We start from the raw sequence: 19,289 nt of genomic DNA on the forward strand, positions 1-19,289 counted from the left end.
ACAAGTACAAACTCTGGACCGGTTTGACTTTCACTGGCTCATCAGCAGCAGGGTCAGACTTTGCTTGAAGCAATTGGCTGGTGAAAAACTGCCCAGATGTTTATAGGCAGGATACTGGATTCGACTTTTACTGGCTCATCAGCAGCAGCAGAGTCAGACTTTGCTTGAAGCAATTGGCTGGTGAAAAACTACCCAGATGTTTATAGGCAGGAGACTGGATTCGACTTTCACTGGCTCATCAGCAGCAGGGTTTCGACTTTGCTTGAACCAATTGCTGCCGACAAAGATGCACTTTTCCAGAAGGTCCCAGAGCCGTGTTGCTGATGGGATGTGTAAAAATACTCGGTGGGATTGTGGTTTCCCCCCCCCACGTGGAGAGACAAAAGATGGGACGGAGGCGTTATACATGCTGTGAAGATTATGCATTGTGCGTTGGACACTCATAGGTTACACAGTATATGTACTATTAATAATAAAAAAAACATGTATGTATATATAGATGATGGAAGAAACCGATGACGCGAATAAAGATATGAAATTAAAATGAAGGCTGCGGTGTGGAGATGCCGCGATGGTCAAATCGTCATCGGGGTACGGCAAAGTCCTCGCCGAACGCGCGGTTGTTCACACCTTAACGCGTTTCCTCCGTAACGCGCACTCGCTACAACGCGGCTTCTGAGCGCTCGACGGCGAACTACTTTCTTGAGCTGCGGGGCCAAGCGGAGTGATACAGTAACCGCGAGGTGATACTGTGATGCGGCGGCGGCGGCTAAGTGTATTTGTCCCGCCGTCTCACTGCGTGGTTGTGCGGTTCGTGCAGTCCATCGAACGTGACCGTGAATTGCGCAACTTACGGGCGAGTCGCTTCCGCGAAATGCGCTTCTCGTTTTGACGCGACGCTTGCATCTCCTACTCGCGCGTTGGACGAGGACTCGCTGTGCAGCGTTCGGATGAATGCAGGCCACGTGCCACCTGAATCCAGGCCACGTGCCACCTGAATCCAGGCCACGTGCCGCCTGCAATGCAGGCCACGTGCCACCTGAATCCAGGCCACGTGCCACCTGAATCCAGGCCACGTGCCGCCTGCGATGCAGGTCACGTGCCGCCTGCGATGCAGGTCACGTGCCGCCTGCGATGCAGGTCACGTGCCGCCTGCGATGCAGGTCACGTGCCGCCTGTGTTGTGACGGCGAGTGACGACTGCAGCCCGTCTGTGCTCAAGCAGTTAAATAGTTTAATTGGACTTGTTTAGGGAGCAGCACAGACAAAATCATGATAGCAATAATAAGACAATGCTAGGTAACTTAAAAACAAAAAAAAAGCACGCTGTTACCCATGCATCATTTAAAACATTGAAACTAAACTCAAAAAATGTTTTTTTGTTTATTTTACCAGTTAAGGCCCACTGAGCTATGTAGCTCTATTTTTTATATTAGCGCCCTGGCTATCAACAAACGATAGCTCAACAAAGTGGCGTGTGTGTGTGTGTATATATATCAGCACTATCACGTGGAAACGTATGGCAGTAGCCAAGCACTCTAGACGCGTGATGTTGGAGAGAAACACCGTAGGCCCTCGATCAAAATCCACGCGACCGCGGGGAGAACCTGCAAACTCCAAATATACAGCACACGTTAAGGGTCTGGGAGGATCGAACCCACGCGCCCTCCAGCATACCAGTGAAGAGCGTTACGACCTCGCCACAGCGAGCAAACATCAAGCCCGAGGCAAGACGACACCGCGTGCAGCGCTGTCCCTAGAGGGGAGGGTGTGTGCGGGACCTAGGTCACCCCCCCCCCCGCACTGCAACGCGCGGGGCCCAGGGCAGTCGCCCCAATCTGCCGTCGCCCCAGGGACGGCTCGGACCGCGTGTCACCGCGGTCAGAATTTGAACGCGTGAAGTGCAAACTCAACAGTAGCATGACGTGCATGGTCACAAACCCAGTGTGTGCGCGAGTCCACGGGTCTCTATGCGGGTCTTTGTGAATCCACGGGTCTCTATGCGAGTATCTTGAACTCGATGTGAACCTATGGGTCTCTATGCAAGTCTACGGGTCTCTATTGTTGATCTGCGGGTCTTTATGCGAGTCTTTGGGCCACTGTGAGTCTATGGGTCTCTATGCGAGTATGGGTCTCTATGTGGATCTATGGATCTCTATCGGAGTTTATGGGTCTCTCTGTAGATCTATGGGTCTCTATGTGAGTCTATGGGTCTCTATGTGGATCTATGGGTCTCTATAGGAGTCTATGGGTCTCTATGCGAGTCTATGAATTTCTATGTGGATCTATGGGTCTCATTAGGAGTCTATGGGTCTCTATGTGAGTCTATGTGTCTCTATGTGAGTCTATGGGTCTCTATGTGAGCCTATGAGGCTCTGTTAATCAATTGATCTCAGAGTCTATGGGTTTCAATGCAAATCTGTGTCGCTATGTGAATATATGGGTCTCGACGTGAGTATGAGTCTCTGTGGATTTATGGATCTCTGTGAACCTGTGGGTCTTTATGCAAGTCTATGGGTCTCTGTGAGTCTACGGGTCGCTATGCGGGTCTAATTCGAATCTCTAGGCGAGTCTACGGGTCTCTATGCGAGTCTATGGGTCTCTATGCGAGTCTACGGGTCTCTATGCGAGTCTATGGGTCTCTATGCGAGTCTATGGGTCTCTATGCTAGTCTACGGGTCTCTATGCGAGTCTATGGGTCTCTATGCGAGTCTATGGGTCTCTGTGCGAGTCTATGCATCTCTGTGCGAGTCTATGGGTCTCTATGCGAGTCTACGGGTCTCTATGCAAGTCTATGGGTCTCTATGCGAGTCTGTGGGTCTCTGTGAGTCTATGGGTCTCTGCGTGAGTCTATGGGTCTCTATGCTAGTCTACGGGTCTCTGAGTCTATGGGTCTCTATGCGAGTCTGTGGATCTCTATGTGAGTCTATTGTTCTCTATGTGAGTCTACGTGTCTCTATGCGAGTCTACGGGTCTCTATGCGAGTCTACGGGTCTCTGCGCGAGTCTACGGGTCTCTATGCGAGTCTGTGCGTCTATATAAGCCACTGGGTGACCGCGCCGTGAAACCGGATTGGAAACCAGGGCCTCAGGCCATGCCCGCTCAGCATGGGTGGCCTTCAAGACACTCGGTCACCTCCTCATTGCGCCCTCGTTTCAACCAAGTGGCGGCGATGTGCGCACGGGCGTTTAATTCAAGACGCCAAAAGGCAGCGATGGTGCACTCAATCGCGTCATAACGGTAACAGAATAACCTCGCACACGAAACGTCTACCTATAGGCCGACCAGGTTCAAGACGCAGGGGTCGACCCACGACCACCGTCAATAGAGACGCCGTCGCCACTTGCCCTCTGCCAGGTTACACGGACGATTGCACAGGTGGTTAAGTCCCTTCACCACCACCACCACAATCATCACCATGACCAATACCCCCGCCATTCGCCACTAAGTGACGGTGACGTCACCACGGCGCCCGTGCCAGGCTAGGTGGCACTTTGAGATCGTCACATGAAGAGTCGGAGGCTCGCTGGCTGCTGACAGCAGGAGGTCACGGGACAGACCCCCAGGTGGTGCCATGGGTTGACTGCTGTGCCAGGCTAGGTGCAGGAGGAGGTCACGGGACAGACCCCCAGGTGGTGCCATGGGTTGACTGCTGTGCCAGGCTAGGTGCAGGAGGAGGTCACGGGACAGACCCCCAGGTGGTGCCTTGGGTTGACTGCTGTGCCAGGCTAGGTGCAGGAGGAGGTCACGGGACAGACCCCAGGTGGTGCCTCGGGTTGACTGCTGTGCCAGGCTAGGTGCAGGAGGAGGTCACGGGACAGACCCCAGATGGTGCCATGGGTTGACTGCTGTGCCAGGCTAGGTGCAGGAGGAGGTCACGGGACAGACCCCCAGGTGGTGCCATGGGTTGACTGCTGTGCCAGGCTAGGTGCAGGAGGTGGTCAAGGGACAGACCCCAGGTGGTGCCCCGGGTTGGCGGACTGAGACGGACGGCAGATGCACCACCTGTGCCCCCCAACTGTGACAACTTTGATGCGTTTTAGCCACCCGGCGTTTCGCTCGTTGTTGTGAGCGTCGCTCCTCCACTCCCTCCGCTGTTGTTGCCGGAGGGCGACTGCCTCAAACTGCCCGGCAGCAGCGTCCTTGACGAGCCTCCACCACCACCACCACTGCCATCATCACCACCACCACCTGGCCATCAGGTCTTCCTCTCGGTTGCTAACCTATATCTGAATGCCACTACAACGGCCGTCTCAATAAATACTATAAAACAAGATATAGTTTAACACGTGACGGGCTTTCGCGACCAATATCATCTATAACGAAGGTTTGTTTTGGGGTTCGATTGCGTGAATGTGTCGTTAAACCCTCCACCACCCAGATGGCCAATAAGTAAGGTTTGTCACGTAAAACAAAATGTGGATTTGCTCTCCAACACACCGGTGTGTTGGACGAGTAACGAATTGGCATGTTCTGTTTAACGCGCTGACTTTCGCGACCAATATTATTCATAACAAAGGCTTTTGGGGTTAGATCACGTGAGTATAAATGTGTCGTAACCCTCCACCACCCGCCACAGCCAGCGAGGTTCGTCACGTAGAACAATGCGCCAATTAGCCACCACTTCAGCACACCGGTGTGTTGGAGGGTAAATGTTGCGGATCAACTCTGTGGAGTAAATGTGGATTACTCTCCGACACGCCGGTGTGCTGAAGCGGTAACTAATTGGCGCGTTGTTCACGTGACAAACCTCATAATAAAGGTTTTTGGGTTAGATCGCGTTTATTTATAAATGTGTCGTAACCCTCCACCACCCGACACGGCCAATCAGCAAAAAAAGTGTCACGTTGACAAAAGACAAATAATTCACTATTCAAATAATTCACTACTTTTGTCAACGTGACACTTTTTTTGCTGATTGGCCGTGTCGGGTGGTGGAGGGTTACGACACATTTATAAATAAACGCGATCTAACCCAAAAACCTTTATTATGAATAATATTGGTCGCGAAAGCCTACGTGTTAAGTGACAAACCTCGTTTGTGTCGGGCGGTGGCGGGTTACGACGCATTTGCACATTGGCAATCTAACGCGAAAACGTTTGCTATGAATTGGCACGTTCTGTTTACGTGACAAACCTTACTAATTGGCTGTGTGTCGGGTGGTGGCGGGTTTAACGACACATTTATATTCACGTGATCTAGCACGCAAATAAAAAAAAACTCTTACGGATGACGTACTTTCAAACTCGACAGTCTAATCCTCGCTCAGATACAGTCGCGGCAGGCAGACACACACGCACGTCGCACTGGCAACGTGAACAAGCTTTAAAACAATCGTATCTCACGCCTGCACAGGAATTCCACATTCCCATGGCAGGGGGGGGGGGGCAATCGGTGTCCGCCCACTGGCGGCTGCGCAGCGACCACTGCTGGGATCCGTTTTAAATGACCAGGGCCGAGAGCTCGGAACGTTCTCTTAAGATTTCCTCGCAAGCGTGGCAGGCGACAAGAATGCTGCGAGCGTGTAAAATGGCTGCAAGAGAAAAGCGGATGTTAAGTCGAAGTCAATACGGGTGTTGTAGAGGACTGTGCCATCACTCCCACGGCACCAAGCCAATCGGTTGCCACGAGGACCCTCATGCAACATGGCTGCCACGAGGACCCCCATGCAACATGGCTGCCATGAAGACCCCCATGCAACATGGCTGCCACGAAGACCCCCATGAAACATGGCTGCCACGAAGGCCCCCATGAAACATGGCTGCCACGAGGACCCCCATGAAACATGGCTGCCACGAGGACCCCCATGAAACATGGCTGCCACGAGGACCCCATGAAACATGGCTGCCACGAGGACCCCCATGAAACATGGCTGCCACAAGGACCCCCATGAAACATGGCTGCCACGAGGACCCCCATGCAACATGGCTGCCACAAGGACCCCCCCATGCAGCATGGCTGCCACAAGGACCCCCATGCAACGTGACTGCAACGACATCATCGCTCCATGTGTTAAAGCCAGTCCATGGCCAGAGTTAGCGTGTTGATGTTACTGATGGTATCACGATTGACTATACCAATATCGTTAGAAATGTCAGAGCCGTTTGATCTCGTTATGTTATCGTTTGAGATTAATATCTACACGCGTGACGTCGGGCACTCCGAACGACGTATCGTAACTTTACGACCCGCCCCAATGTCGCCGACCGTCTAATTCACTCGGGGGTTACGACAAATCTTACCTCACATCTTCTTTTCTTAAACAGAACCCACGGCATTGCTACGATTGACGTTACACGTTCTGTGCTCTGGCCGCGTAAACTGAAAACCCGTAAACATAATAAAATGAAAGCTTTTGCAACTTTAGGAATCGAAACTTTTGAATTTTGGTGAATCGGAAGCACGGGTCACCTCCTCATTGTCTGGGATAAGGTGGGGGGGGGGGAGGAGAGGGAAACGAGGTAATGGCGCAGCCCTGAAACTTCTCGCTCACGCCACCACCGCTGGCCAAAGGGGTCAGCACCACCGCTAGAGGGGGCTCTACCTGCGGGGAGAGGCCCCCTCCAGCGAAGGGGTCAGGGGGCAAACCAAAAAATGACTAAAGGTAAAAAAACATCTCAATACAGGGACGCCTCTACTTACGAACATTCGACTCAGGAACTTTCAGAAATATGAACAAACCTTGTCCGTACGTCCAGTTGCCTGTTCGGACCGAGAGTCGTAAGTTTAACTGCCCCGCACAATGGATGGCGGTGGTGGCATCTACATCTGTAGAGCATGAAGAACCAGTGGCATCTACATCTACAGAATCTGGAGAACCAGTGGCATCGACATCTGCAGAGCATGAAGAACCAGTGGCATCGACATCTGCAGAGCATGAAGAACCAGTGGCATTTACATCTGCAGAACATGAAGAACCAGTGACATCTACATCTGCAGAACAAGAAGAACTAGTGGCGTCTACATCTGCAGAACAAGAAGAACCAGTGGCGTCTACATCTACAGAACGTGAAGAACCGGTGGCATCTTCACCTGCAGAGCGTGAAGAAGCAGTGGCATCTACATCTGCAGAACATGAAGAACCAGTGACATCTACATCTGCAGAACAAGAAGAACCAGTGGCGTCTACATCTACAGAACGTGAAGAACCGGTGGCATCTTCACCTGCAGAGCGTGAAGAAGCAGTGGCATCTACATCTGCAGAACATGAAGAACCAGTGGCATCTACATCTGCAGAACATGAAGAACCAGTGGCATCTACATCTGCAGAAAGTGAAGAACCAGTGGCATCTACATCTGCAGAACATGAAGAACCAGTGACATCTACATCTGCAGGAAGTGAAGAACCAGCTGCATCTACATCTGCAGAGCGTGAAGAACCAGTGGCATCTACATCTGCAGAACATGAAGAACCAGTGACATCTACACCTGCAGAAAGTGAAGAACCAGTGACATCTACATCTGCAGAACGTGAATAACCAGTGGCATCTGCATCTGCAGAACGTGAAGAACCAGTGACATCTGCATCTGCAGAACATGAAGAACCAGTGGCATCTACATCTACAGAACGTGAAGAACCAGTGGCATCTACATCTGCAGAACGTGAAGAACCAGTGGCGTCTACATCTACAGAACGTGAAGAACCAGTGGCATCTACATCTGCAGAACGTGAAGAGCCAGTGACATCTACATCTGCAGAACATGAAGAACCAGTGGCATCTACATCTGCAGAACATGAAGAACCAGTGGCATCTACATCTGCAGAACATGAAGAACCAGTGGCGTCTACATCTGCAGAACGTGACGAACCAGTGGCATTTACATCTGCAGAACATGAAGAACCAGTGGCATCTACATCTGCAGAAAGTGAAGAACCAGTGGCATTTACATCTGCAGAAAGTGAAGAACCAGTGGCATCGACATCTGTAGAACGTGAAGAAGCAGTGGCGTCTACATCTGCAGAACGTAAAGAATCAGTGGCATCTACATCTGCAGAACATGAAGAACCAGTCTCGTCTACATCTACAGAACGTGAAGAACCAGTGGCGTCAGCATCTGCAGAACATGAAGAACCAGTGGCGTCTACATCTGCAGAACGTGAAGAACCAGTGGCGTCTACATCTGCAGAACGTGAAGAACCAGTGGCGTCTACATCTGCAGAACGTGAAGAACCAGTGACATCTACATCTGCAGAACGTGAAGAACCAGTGGCATCTACATCTGCAGAACGTGAAGAACCAGTGGCATCTACATCTGTAGAACATGAAGAACCAGTGGCGTCTACACCTACAGGAGATTACACCCCTTTTAAAGCCATTCCCCGGTGTTTAGTGTACACAGCATATAACATGTTTGGAATCGACAGGAGTAAAGTTGGGACTTACGAACAGAAACCTCCGTAGCATAACTCATTCGTAAGTAGAGTCGTCATCACTGTACTTAAATAGTCGCGCAGTGCGCGCGATTAACACGGGACGGCGAGTCCTTCACAAATAACGTCACACACGAAGCAGCGCCTCAAGGAGCCGTCGTCAGTTTTGCCAACCAATGCTCCAGCGTTGTATTTGGCCTACTCTTCCAGGCTGGCCGTAAACATGTGGTGGAATAAGACGGCAATAGACCCCTAAATTAAATTAAATGTTACTTTAGCATGATAGGCCCCACAGAGCTGTGTAGCTCTATGTCAGAAGCGATCCTGGCCATCACAAACGATAGCTCAACTAGGTGGGCGGCTTATCATCATCATTGCGTGGACATTTACAGCAGCACCCAAATACTCTCAACGAGTGATGTTGATTTTAAGCGTGGAGGGAAAAACCGGAGGGCCCCGGAGAAAAATCCACGCGACCGCGGTGAGAGAGACGCAAACTCTCAAGAGACACCGGGCATCGTCTCTCGCCCGCATACCAGGCGAGGGAGTTAACATCTCCTGGCCACCATGATGATGATGATGAGAGAGAGAAACACGCAAACTTCCAAATACACAGCAGACGTCACGGTTGGGATCGAACCCACGACCTCCTGTATACCGGGCGAGGTTGTTAACATCTCCTAGCCACCTCAGTGCCTACGTTCCCGTAGCTGACGGGATGGCTATGGTGCGTTATGTTTCGTGAATGCGTCAAAGCCGTGGACTCGTTCAATAAATAAACCACAACAACCGATGCCACAGACATCGTGCAATCTGATGACTGTCGAAGCATCGGGGGTGTTTTGTCTCCTGTTGACATGCTCCGCTGAGCCGGTGGTGGAAATTCCACATTCCTATGTTGGGGGTTTTTATCCACCCCGGAGGGATGACGACGATGATGGGCTAATGCGACCACTTCCGACCGCGTCTCTGCCGAACCTTGCAAGCTGCCTTGGTAACGTAAAAAAGTTAACGTCCCGCCAACCATGGCACGGTCGGTCGATCAGGTGTCGTGAAACGTTCAGCGGAGCTTTCGCGAACTTCCCCGAGTCTGTTCCTCACTTTGCTCGTGTCCCGCATGGCCCCAAGCTCAACTTCGCGTTCGTTTTCACTTCTTGTCACGTTCCCGTCGAGGTTGAAACACGAAGAAGCATAACTTCACTTCGTCTTCCTCTTCCTCCTCCTCATCCACCGCCTCTTTCTCCTTTCCCTTTCCTGCCCATCCTCTTCCTCCGCCCTCCTCCTCCTCGTCTTCACAAGTTCAGCTTCTTCAACTGCTCGTACGTGATGAAGAACTGAGCGTGGGCGGCGGTGTCAGGGAACATTCGAGTCTGGGGATGAACCCCATCAGTCGGGGAATGAACCCCATGGCCCGCATGCGGGAATAAACCAATTAGCGAACGAATGAATGAGGCAGAGCAACATCACTTATACACGAGTTTTTTTTTTTGCGCTAGATAGCGTAAATATAAATGTGTCGTTAAACCCGTCACCACCCGACACAGACAATTAGTAAGGTTTGTCAGTAAACCCACAACATTTACATGTTGTGGGGTTACTCTACAACACACCAGTGTGCTGAACTAATAACGAATTGACAAGTTCCATTTAGGAGACAAACCTTACTAATTGGCTTTGTCGGGTGGTGGCGGGTTTAACAACACATTGATATTTACGCGATCTAACCCAAAAAAACTGTATTATGGATAATATTGCTCGCGAAAGTCTACGTGTTAAACTCGCTTATACAGTAACCGTCTTTCAACGACGATTACGACGATGATGATGCTGATGATGTTGAGATGTCAGTGACTGTGACCGTGGTGGTGATGATCATGTTGAGATGTCAGTGACTTTGATCATGGTGATGATCATGTTGAGATGTCAGTGACTTTGATCATGGTAATGATGATGTTGAGATGTCAGTGACGGTGATCGTGGTGCTGATGATGATGATGTTGAGATGTCAGTGACTGATCGTGGTGCTGATGATGTTGAGATATCAGTGACTGATCGTGGTGCTGATGATGTTGAGATGTCAGTGACTTTGATCGAGGTGATGATGATCATGTTGAGATGTCAGTGACTTTGATCATGGTAATGATGATGTTGAGATGTCAGTGATGGTGATCGTGGTGCTGATGATGATGATGTTGAGATGTCAGTGACTGATCGTGGTGCTGATGATGTTGAGATGTCAGTGACTGTGATCGGGGTGGTGATGATGATCATCATGTTGAGATGTCAGTGGCTGTGATCGTGGTGATGATGATGATCATGTTCAGATGTTAGTGACTGTGATCGTGGTGATGATGATGATGATGATCATGTTGAAATTTCAGTGACTGTGATCGTGGTGATGATGATGATGATGTTGAAATTTCAGTGACTGTGATCGTGGTGATGATGATCATGTTGACATGTCAGTGACTGTGATCATGGTGATGATGATGTTGAGATGTTAGCAACTGCGATCGTGGTGATGATGATGATCATGTTGAGATTTCAGTATATGCTGCTGTCGATAATGATGCAGTGAATGATGCTGATAATACTGCTGCTGATGATGATATTTAAGGATACAATGATGTTCCAAGGTCCCAGCCGGAGCCAGTTGGGCCAGAAGCCCTTGTAGAGCGCCATGAAGCCCTCCGTACGGAACGTCTGCCTCACAAGCACACACACGCACGCACAAACCCACACACATTTACACGTAAGCACGTACACACACACACGCAGACACACGCACGCAGACACACACGGGCAAACACACATGCACACGCAGAGACATGCGCACACACACACGTACGCACGTACACGCAGACACACACGCAGATAACACAAGACAAAGACACACGCACACACCCAAACGCACACACTCAGACGCGCACACACACACACACACACACTCAGACGCACACACACACACTCAGACGCGCGCACACACACAGACAGACAGACACAGGGACGGACACACAAACACAATGCAGACAAGTAGGACCTGAACGTCACGCTTTAACCCAAATCCCTGCACCTCCCTGACCCGCGACGTCACCTGAACGTCACGCTTTAACCCAAATCACATCATCAGCCATCCGCTCTCGACCCCTGACCCGCGCCCCCGACGCCCGACTAGGAGGATACCAGGCGAGGTCGATGTTAACGACCTCGCCTGGTATCCAGGAGGTCGTGGGTTCGATCCCGACCCTGACGATGCCTATCTGGAGTTTGCGTGTCTCTCTCTCTCTCTCCGTGGTCAGGCAGATTCTTGTCCGCTTCCTACGCTTTTTCCCCCACCGCATGTAGAATCAACGTCACGTGCTTTAGAGTACTTGGCTGCTATAAATGTACACGCGAAGACGACGATAAGCACCGCTTCGCTGAGCTATCATTCGCGATAGCCAGGGTCGCTTCCGAAAAAGCTCAGAGGGCCTTACTACACACCGGGTAAAATGAAAAAAAAACCCCGAAAACTTTTAATTTTCACATTTGAGTTCACCTGCAGCATGCAGTGCAGCGTGCCCCGGTAGAGGGCGGCGGTGCCGGCAGGGACGCCGGTGCTCTTGAGGTGGCGCTGGTTCATCATGCGCGTGCGCACAACGTCCACCGGGTTGGAGGCCAGGGCGCCCGCCAGGCCGCACGCGAAGCTCGAGCTGGGACGGCACCACGCGGAGACGGAGACCACCACGCGGAGATCACCACGCGGAGATCACCACGCGGAGACGGAGACCACGCGGAGATCACCACGCGGAGACGGAGACCACGCAGAGACCACGCGGAGACCACCGCGGAGACGGAGACCACCACGCGGAGATCACCACGCGGAGACGGAGACCACGCGGAGACGGAGACCACCACGCGGAGATTACCACGCGGAGACGGAGACCACCACACGGAGACAGAGACCACCACGCGGAGACGGAGATCACCACGCGGAGACGGAGACCACCACGCGGAGACCACCATGCGGAGACCACGACCACACGGAGACGGAGACAACGCAGAGACCACGCGGAGACCACCGCGGAGACGGAGACCACCACGCGGAGACCACCACGCAGAGACCACCACGCGGAGATCACCACGCGGAGACGGAGACCACCACGCGGAGACGGAGACCACCACGCGGAGACCACCACGCGGAGACCACCACGCGGAGACGGAGACCACCACGCGAAGATGACATGGACATGACACAGACGACACAGAGATGACACAGAGATAACACGGAGGACATGGATATGACACAGAGATGACACAGAGATGACACGGAGATAACACGGAGGCACAGAGACACAGAGAGACACAGACATGGATGTACATACTGAGACACGAACCTCGGGCAGGGGGGTGAATACACAGAGACAGAGGAGGGTGGAGCGGGTGAGTGAGCGGGTGAGTGAGCGGGCGAGTGAGTTGGCAAGCGGGTGAGTGGGCGGGCGACTCACACAAAGTGGGTGAGCACCGTGTCTCCCATGAGCCCCGACAGGATGAGGTGCTTCTTGGTGATGTCGTACACCGGCAGCTCCACGCCCACCACGATCGCCGCTCGCTGTGCCGTCTGCATGACTCCCTACGTACGCACAAGTGTACACACGCACGCACACACGCACAAGCGTACACACAAGTGAACACACGCACGCACACACGCACAAGCGTACACACAAGTGTACACACGCACGCACACATGCACACACACGCACGCACACACGCACAAGCGTACACACAAGTGTACATACACACACACGCACACACGCACAAGCGTACACACGCACGCACGCACAAACGCACAAGCGTACACACAAGTGTACGCACGCACGCACACACGCACAAGCGTACACACAAGTGTATACACGCACGCACGCATACACCAGACAGAGGTGGTCGTGTAGCCTTTAACAGACTGTTGGGGCAAGTGCTGCTAGCGAGCACACATCACCAGCGCCGTAGGTGAGCAGGAATCGAACTTTCTGTGTCTCTCTCTCTCGGTCTCTCTCTATCTCTCTCTGTCTCTCTCTCTCACTCGTTCTATCTCTGTCTCTGTCTGTCTCTCTCTGTCTGTCTCTCTCTGACTCTCTCTCTGACTCTCTCTCTGACTCTCTCTCTGACTCTCTCTCTGACTCTCTCTCTGACTCTCTCTCTGACTCTCTCTCTGACTTTTTCTCTGACTCTCTCTCTGACTCTCTCTCTGACTCTCTCTCTGACTCTCTCTGACTCTCTCTCTGACTCTCTCTCTGACTCTCTCTGACTCCATCTCCGAAGTTGAGCTCGTGCGGTGCGGTAGTGATGGCGTTGACGGCGGTGGTGGTGGTGATGATTATGATGATGGTGGTGGTGATGATGATTATGACGGTGTCGGTGACGGCGGTGGTGATGATGATGGCGATGATTATGATGGTGTCGGTGACGGTGATGGTGGTGGCAGCGGTGGTGGTGGTGATGATGATGGTGGTGGTGATGATTATGACGGTGGTGGTGGTGATGATTATGACGGTGGTCGTGGCGGTAGCGGTGGTGTTGGTGGGTTGATCGTAGTGGTGGCGGTGGCCGCGGCATTCCAGGTCACAGAGAAGCGACTCACCCTCCACAGACCCCGCGTGCCCTCCTGCTGGTAAATGTCGATGAAGCTTCCAATCATCCCCGTCTGGAACACACCTCCCTGTGCCTGCATGCGAATCTGAGACGCAAACACAAAGACACCCCCCCCCCCCACCGTGTAGCCTTAACAGACTGTTGGGGCAAGTGCTGTTAGCAATCGGCAGCACCTACGAAGGCCGGCACGGCACACGAGGGGGGTCGGTGGCCAGCACCACGCCCGGCCGCCTTTGTCTCCCCAGTGGCGATGTTTACTACACACCGCACCAGGTACTCATTTGAGGCTTAGTCGACCTAGGGGAGGCCCAGAACCGGTTCGGATAATCGTCACTGGTGTTGGCCGTGAGCAGGAATTGAACTCGGGATGCCGGGTTCGCAGCGCTACACTGCCGCTCCCGACAGACACGCGCACAGACAAACGCACCCACACTACGGAGACACACACACGCACGTGGACAATACGTACAGACACGCACGCACACACTACGTACAGACAAAAAAAGACAAAGATCCCCCTTATAGACTTAACATACTGTAAGGGGCAAGTGCTGTTAGCGAGCAGCAGCACCGCCTTTGTCTCCCCAGTGGCGATGTTTACCACACAACACACCAGGTACTCATTTGAGGCCGAGTCGACCTAGGGGAGGCCCAGAAGTGGTTCAGATAATCGTTACTGTGGTGTAACAGGGAATCGAACCCAGGTCGCTGGGTTTGTAGCGCAGTGCGCGAACTGCTACACTACCGCTCCCCACACACACACACTACGTACAGACACACTACGTACAGACACACACACACACTACGTACAGACACACTACGTACAGACACACACACACTACGTACAGACACACACACACACTACGTACAGACACACTACGTACAGACACACACACACACTACGTACAGACACACTACGTACAGACACACACACACACACACTACGTACAGACACACACACTACGTACAGACACACTACGTACAGACACACACACACACACTACGGACAGACACACACACTACGTACAGACACACTACGTACAGACACACACACACACGCTACGTACAGACACACACACACTACGTACAGACACACACACACACTGTGTACACACACACACTACGTACAGACACGTACATGTACACTACGTACACACACACACACTACGTACACACACATGCACGCGCACACTACGTACAGACACACACGTGTACACTACGTACACACACACGCACGCGCACACTACGTACACACACACGCACGTGTACACTACGTACACACACACACACACTACGTACACACAGGTACGTGCACACTACGTACACACACACACACACTACGTACAGACACGTTCGTGCACACTACATACAGACACGCACGCGCACACTACGTACACACACACGCACGTGTACACTACGTACACACACACACTACGAACAGACACACACGCACGTGTACACTACGTACACACACACTACGTACAGACACACACGCACACACTACGTACAGACACGTATGTGCACACTACGTACACACATGCACACACTACGTACAGACACGTACATGCACACTACATACAGACACGCACGCGCACACTACGTACACACACAGTACGTATAGACACATGCACGCATACACTACGTACACATACACACACTACATACAAACACATACGCACACACACTACGTACAGACACACACGCACACACTACGTACAGACACATATGCACACACTACGAACAGGCACACACCACGTTTAGACACACGCGCACACTACGTACAGATACACGTGTGTGTGTGTGTGTGTCCGTGTGTGTGTGTCTGTGTGTGTGTCTGTGTGTGTCTGTGTGTGTCTGTGTGTGTATGTGTGTGTCTGTGTGTGTCTGTGTGTGTCTGTGTGTGTGTGTCTGTGTGTGTGTGTCTGTGTGTGTGTGTGTGTGTGCGTGTGTGTCTGTGTGTGTGTGTGTCTGTGTCTGTGTGTGTCTGTGTGTGTGTGTGTCTGTGTGTGTGTGTCTGTGTGTGTGTCTGTGTGTGTGTCTGTGTGTGTCTGTGTGTGTGTCTGTGTGTGTCTGTGTGTGTGTCTGTGTGTGTGTGTCTGTGTGTGTGTGTGCGTGTGTGTGGGGGGGCAGCGTCACCTTGAGCACGTCGGTGGGGTTGGCGATGGTGGAGGAGATGACGCCGGAGAGGACCCCACACAGCACGTTCACGGGCAGTGTCTCATCTACACACAGACACACGTCACGACCTGTCTCATCTACACACAGACACACGTCACGACCTGTCTCATCTACACACAGACACACGCGGCACTACCTGTCTCATCTACACACAGACACACGTCACGACCTGACACGTCACCTATACACAGACACACGTCACGACCTGACACGTCACCTACACACAGACACACGTCACGACCTGTCACGTCATCTACACGCAGACACACGTCACCACCTGACACGTCTACACGCAGACACACGCGGCACTACCTGACACGTCACCTACACACAGACACACGTTCACGGGCAGCGTCTCATCTACACACAGACACACACGGCACTACCTGACACGTCACCTACACACAGACACACGTTCACGGGCAGTGTCTCATCTACACACAGACACACGTCACGACCTGTCTCATCTACACACAGACACACGTCACGACCTGACACGTCTACACACAGACACACGTCACGACCTGACACGTCGTCTACACACAGACACACGCGGCACTACCTGACACGTCTACACACAGACACACGTCACGACCTGACACGTCTACACACAGACACACGTCACGACCTGACACGTCTACACAAAGACACACGTCACGACCTGACACGTCGTCTAGACACAGACACACGTCACGACCTGACACGTCTACACGCAGACACACGCGGCACTACCTGACACGTCATCTACACGCAGACTCACGTCACGACCTGACATGTCTACACACAGACACACGGCACTACCTGACACGTCATCTACACGCAGACACACGTCACGACCTGACACGTCTACACGCAGACACACGTCACGACTTGACACGTCTACACACAGACACACGTCACGACCTGACACGTCTACACACAGACACACGTCACGACCTGACACGTCTACACACAGACACACGTCACGACCTGACACGTCTACACACAGACACACGTCACGACCTGACACGTCAACACACAGACACACGTCACGACCTGACACGTCGTCTACACACAGACACACGTCACGACCTGACACGTCATCTACACGCAGACACACGTCACGACCTGACACGTCTACACACAGACACACGTCACGACCTGACACGTCTACACACAGACACACGTCACGACCTGACACGTCTACACGCAGACACACGTCACGACCTGTCTCATCTACACGCAGACACACGCGGCACTACCTGACACGTCATCTACACACAGACACACGTCACGACTTGACACGTCTACACACAGACACACGTCACGACCTGACACGTCTACACACAGACACACGTCACGACCTGACACGTCTACACACAGACACACGTCACGACCTGTCTCATCTACACGCAGACACACGCGGCACTACCTGACACGTCATCTACACGCAGACACACGTCACGACCTGACATGTCTACACACAGACACACGTCACGACCTGACACGTCACCTACACACAGACACACGTCACGACCTGACACGTCTACACACAGACACACGTCACGACCTGACACGTCTACACACAGACACACGTCACGACCTGACACGTCTACACACAGACACACGTCACGACCTGACACGTCTACACACAGACACACGTCACGACCTGACACGTCAACACACAGACACACGTCACGACCTGACACGTCGTCTACACACAGACACACGTCACGACCTGACACGTCATCTACACGCAGACACACGTCACGACCTGACACGTCTACACACAGACACACGTCACGACCTGACACGTCGTCAACACACAGACACACGTCACGACCTGACACGTCTACACAGACACACGTCACGACCTGACACGTCTACACACAGACACACGTCACGACCTGACACGTCAACACGCAGACACACGTCACGACCTGACACGTCTACACACAGACACACGTCACGACCTGACACATCTACACACAGACACACGTCACGACCTGACACGTCTACACACAGACACACGTCACGACCTGACACGTCTACACACAGACACACGTCACGACCTGACACGTCTACACAGACACACGTCACGACCTGACACGTCTACACAGACACATGTCACGACCTGACACGTCAACACACAGACACACGTCACGACCTGACACGCCATCTACACGCAGACACACGTCACGACCTGACACGCCTACACACAGACACACGTCACGACCTGACACGTCATCTACACACAGACACACGTCACGACCTGACACGTCGCCTACACACAGACACACGTCACGACCTGACACGTCTACACAGACACACGTCACGACCTGACACGTGTACACACAGACACACGTCACGACCTGACACGTCTACACAGACACACGTCACGACCTGACACGTCTACACACAGACACACGTCACGACCTGACACGTCAACACACAGACACACGTCACGACCTGACACGTCATCAACACACAGACACACGTCACGACCTGACACGTCGTCAACACACAGACACACGTCACAACCTGACACGTCTACACGCAGACACACGTCACGACCTGACTCGTCTACACACAGACACACGTCACGACCTGACACGTCGTCTACACACAGACACACGTCACGACCTGACACGTCTACACACAGACACACGTCACGACCTGACACGTCACCTACACACAGACACACGTCACGACCTGACACGTCTACACACAGACACACGTCACGACCTGACACGTCACCTACACACAGACACACGTCACGACCTGACACGTCTACACAGACACACGTCACGACCTGACACGTCGTCAACACGCAGACACACGTCACGACCTGACACGTCTACACGCAGACACACGTCACGACCTGACACGTCTACACACAGACACACGTCACGACCTGACACGTCTACACACAGACACACGTCACGACCTGACACGCCATCTACACGCAGACACACGTCACGACCTGACACGCCTACACACAGACACACGTCACGACCTGACACGTCATCTACACACAGACACACGTCACGACCTGACACGTTGCCTACACACAGACACACGTCACGACCTGACACGTCTACACAGACACACGTCACGACCTGACACGTCG

General features: G+C 52.6%; 1 protein-coding gene across 1 annotated transcript in view; it reads right to left on the bottom strand.

Moving 5' to 3' along the window:
- Positions 1-1,211: 1,211 nt before the first annotated feature.
- LOC116956253 (kidney mitochondrial carrier protein 1) overlaps positions 1,212-19,289 on the bottom strand; it is a 53,825-nt gene continuing 35,747 nt past the window's right edge. Inside the window, 6 exon segments of the mRNA XM_032977697.2 lie at positions 1,212-9,705; positions 10,994-11,074; positions 11,910-12,063; positions 12,859-12,983; positions 13,992-14,087; positions 16,139-16,224. Coding sequence (XP_032833588.2) covers positions 9,664-9,705; positions 10,994-11,074; positions 11,910-12,063; positions 12,859-12,983; positions 13,992-14,087; positions 16,139-16,224 — 584 coding nt within the window. The 3' untranslated portion in view covers positions 1,212-9,663.

This window comes from Petromyzon marinus, chromosome 64, assembly GCF_048934315.1.
Source record: "Petromyzon marinus isolate PM22_M1 ecotype Great Lakes invasive population chromosome 64, UKy_Petmar_22M1.pri1.0, whole genome shotgun sequence".
Lineage (NCBI taxonomy): Eukaryota > Metazoa > Chordata > Hyperoartia > Petromyzontiformes > Petromyzontidae > Petromyzon > Petromyzon marinus.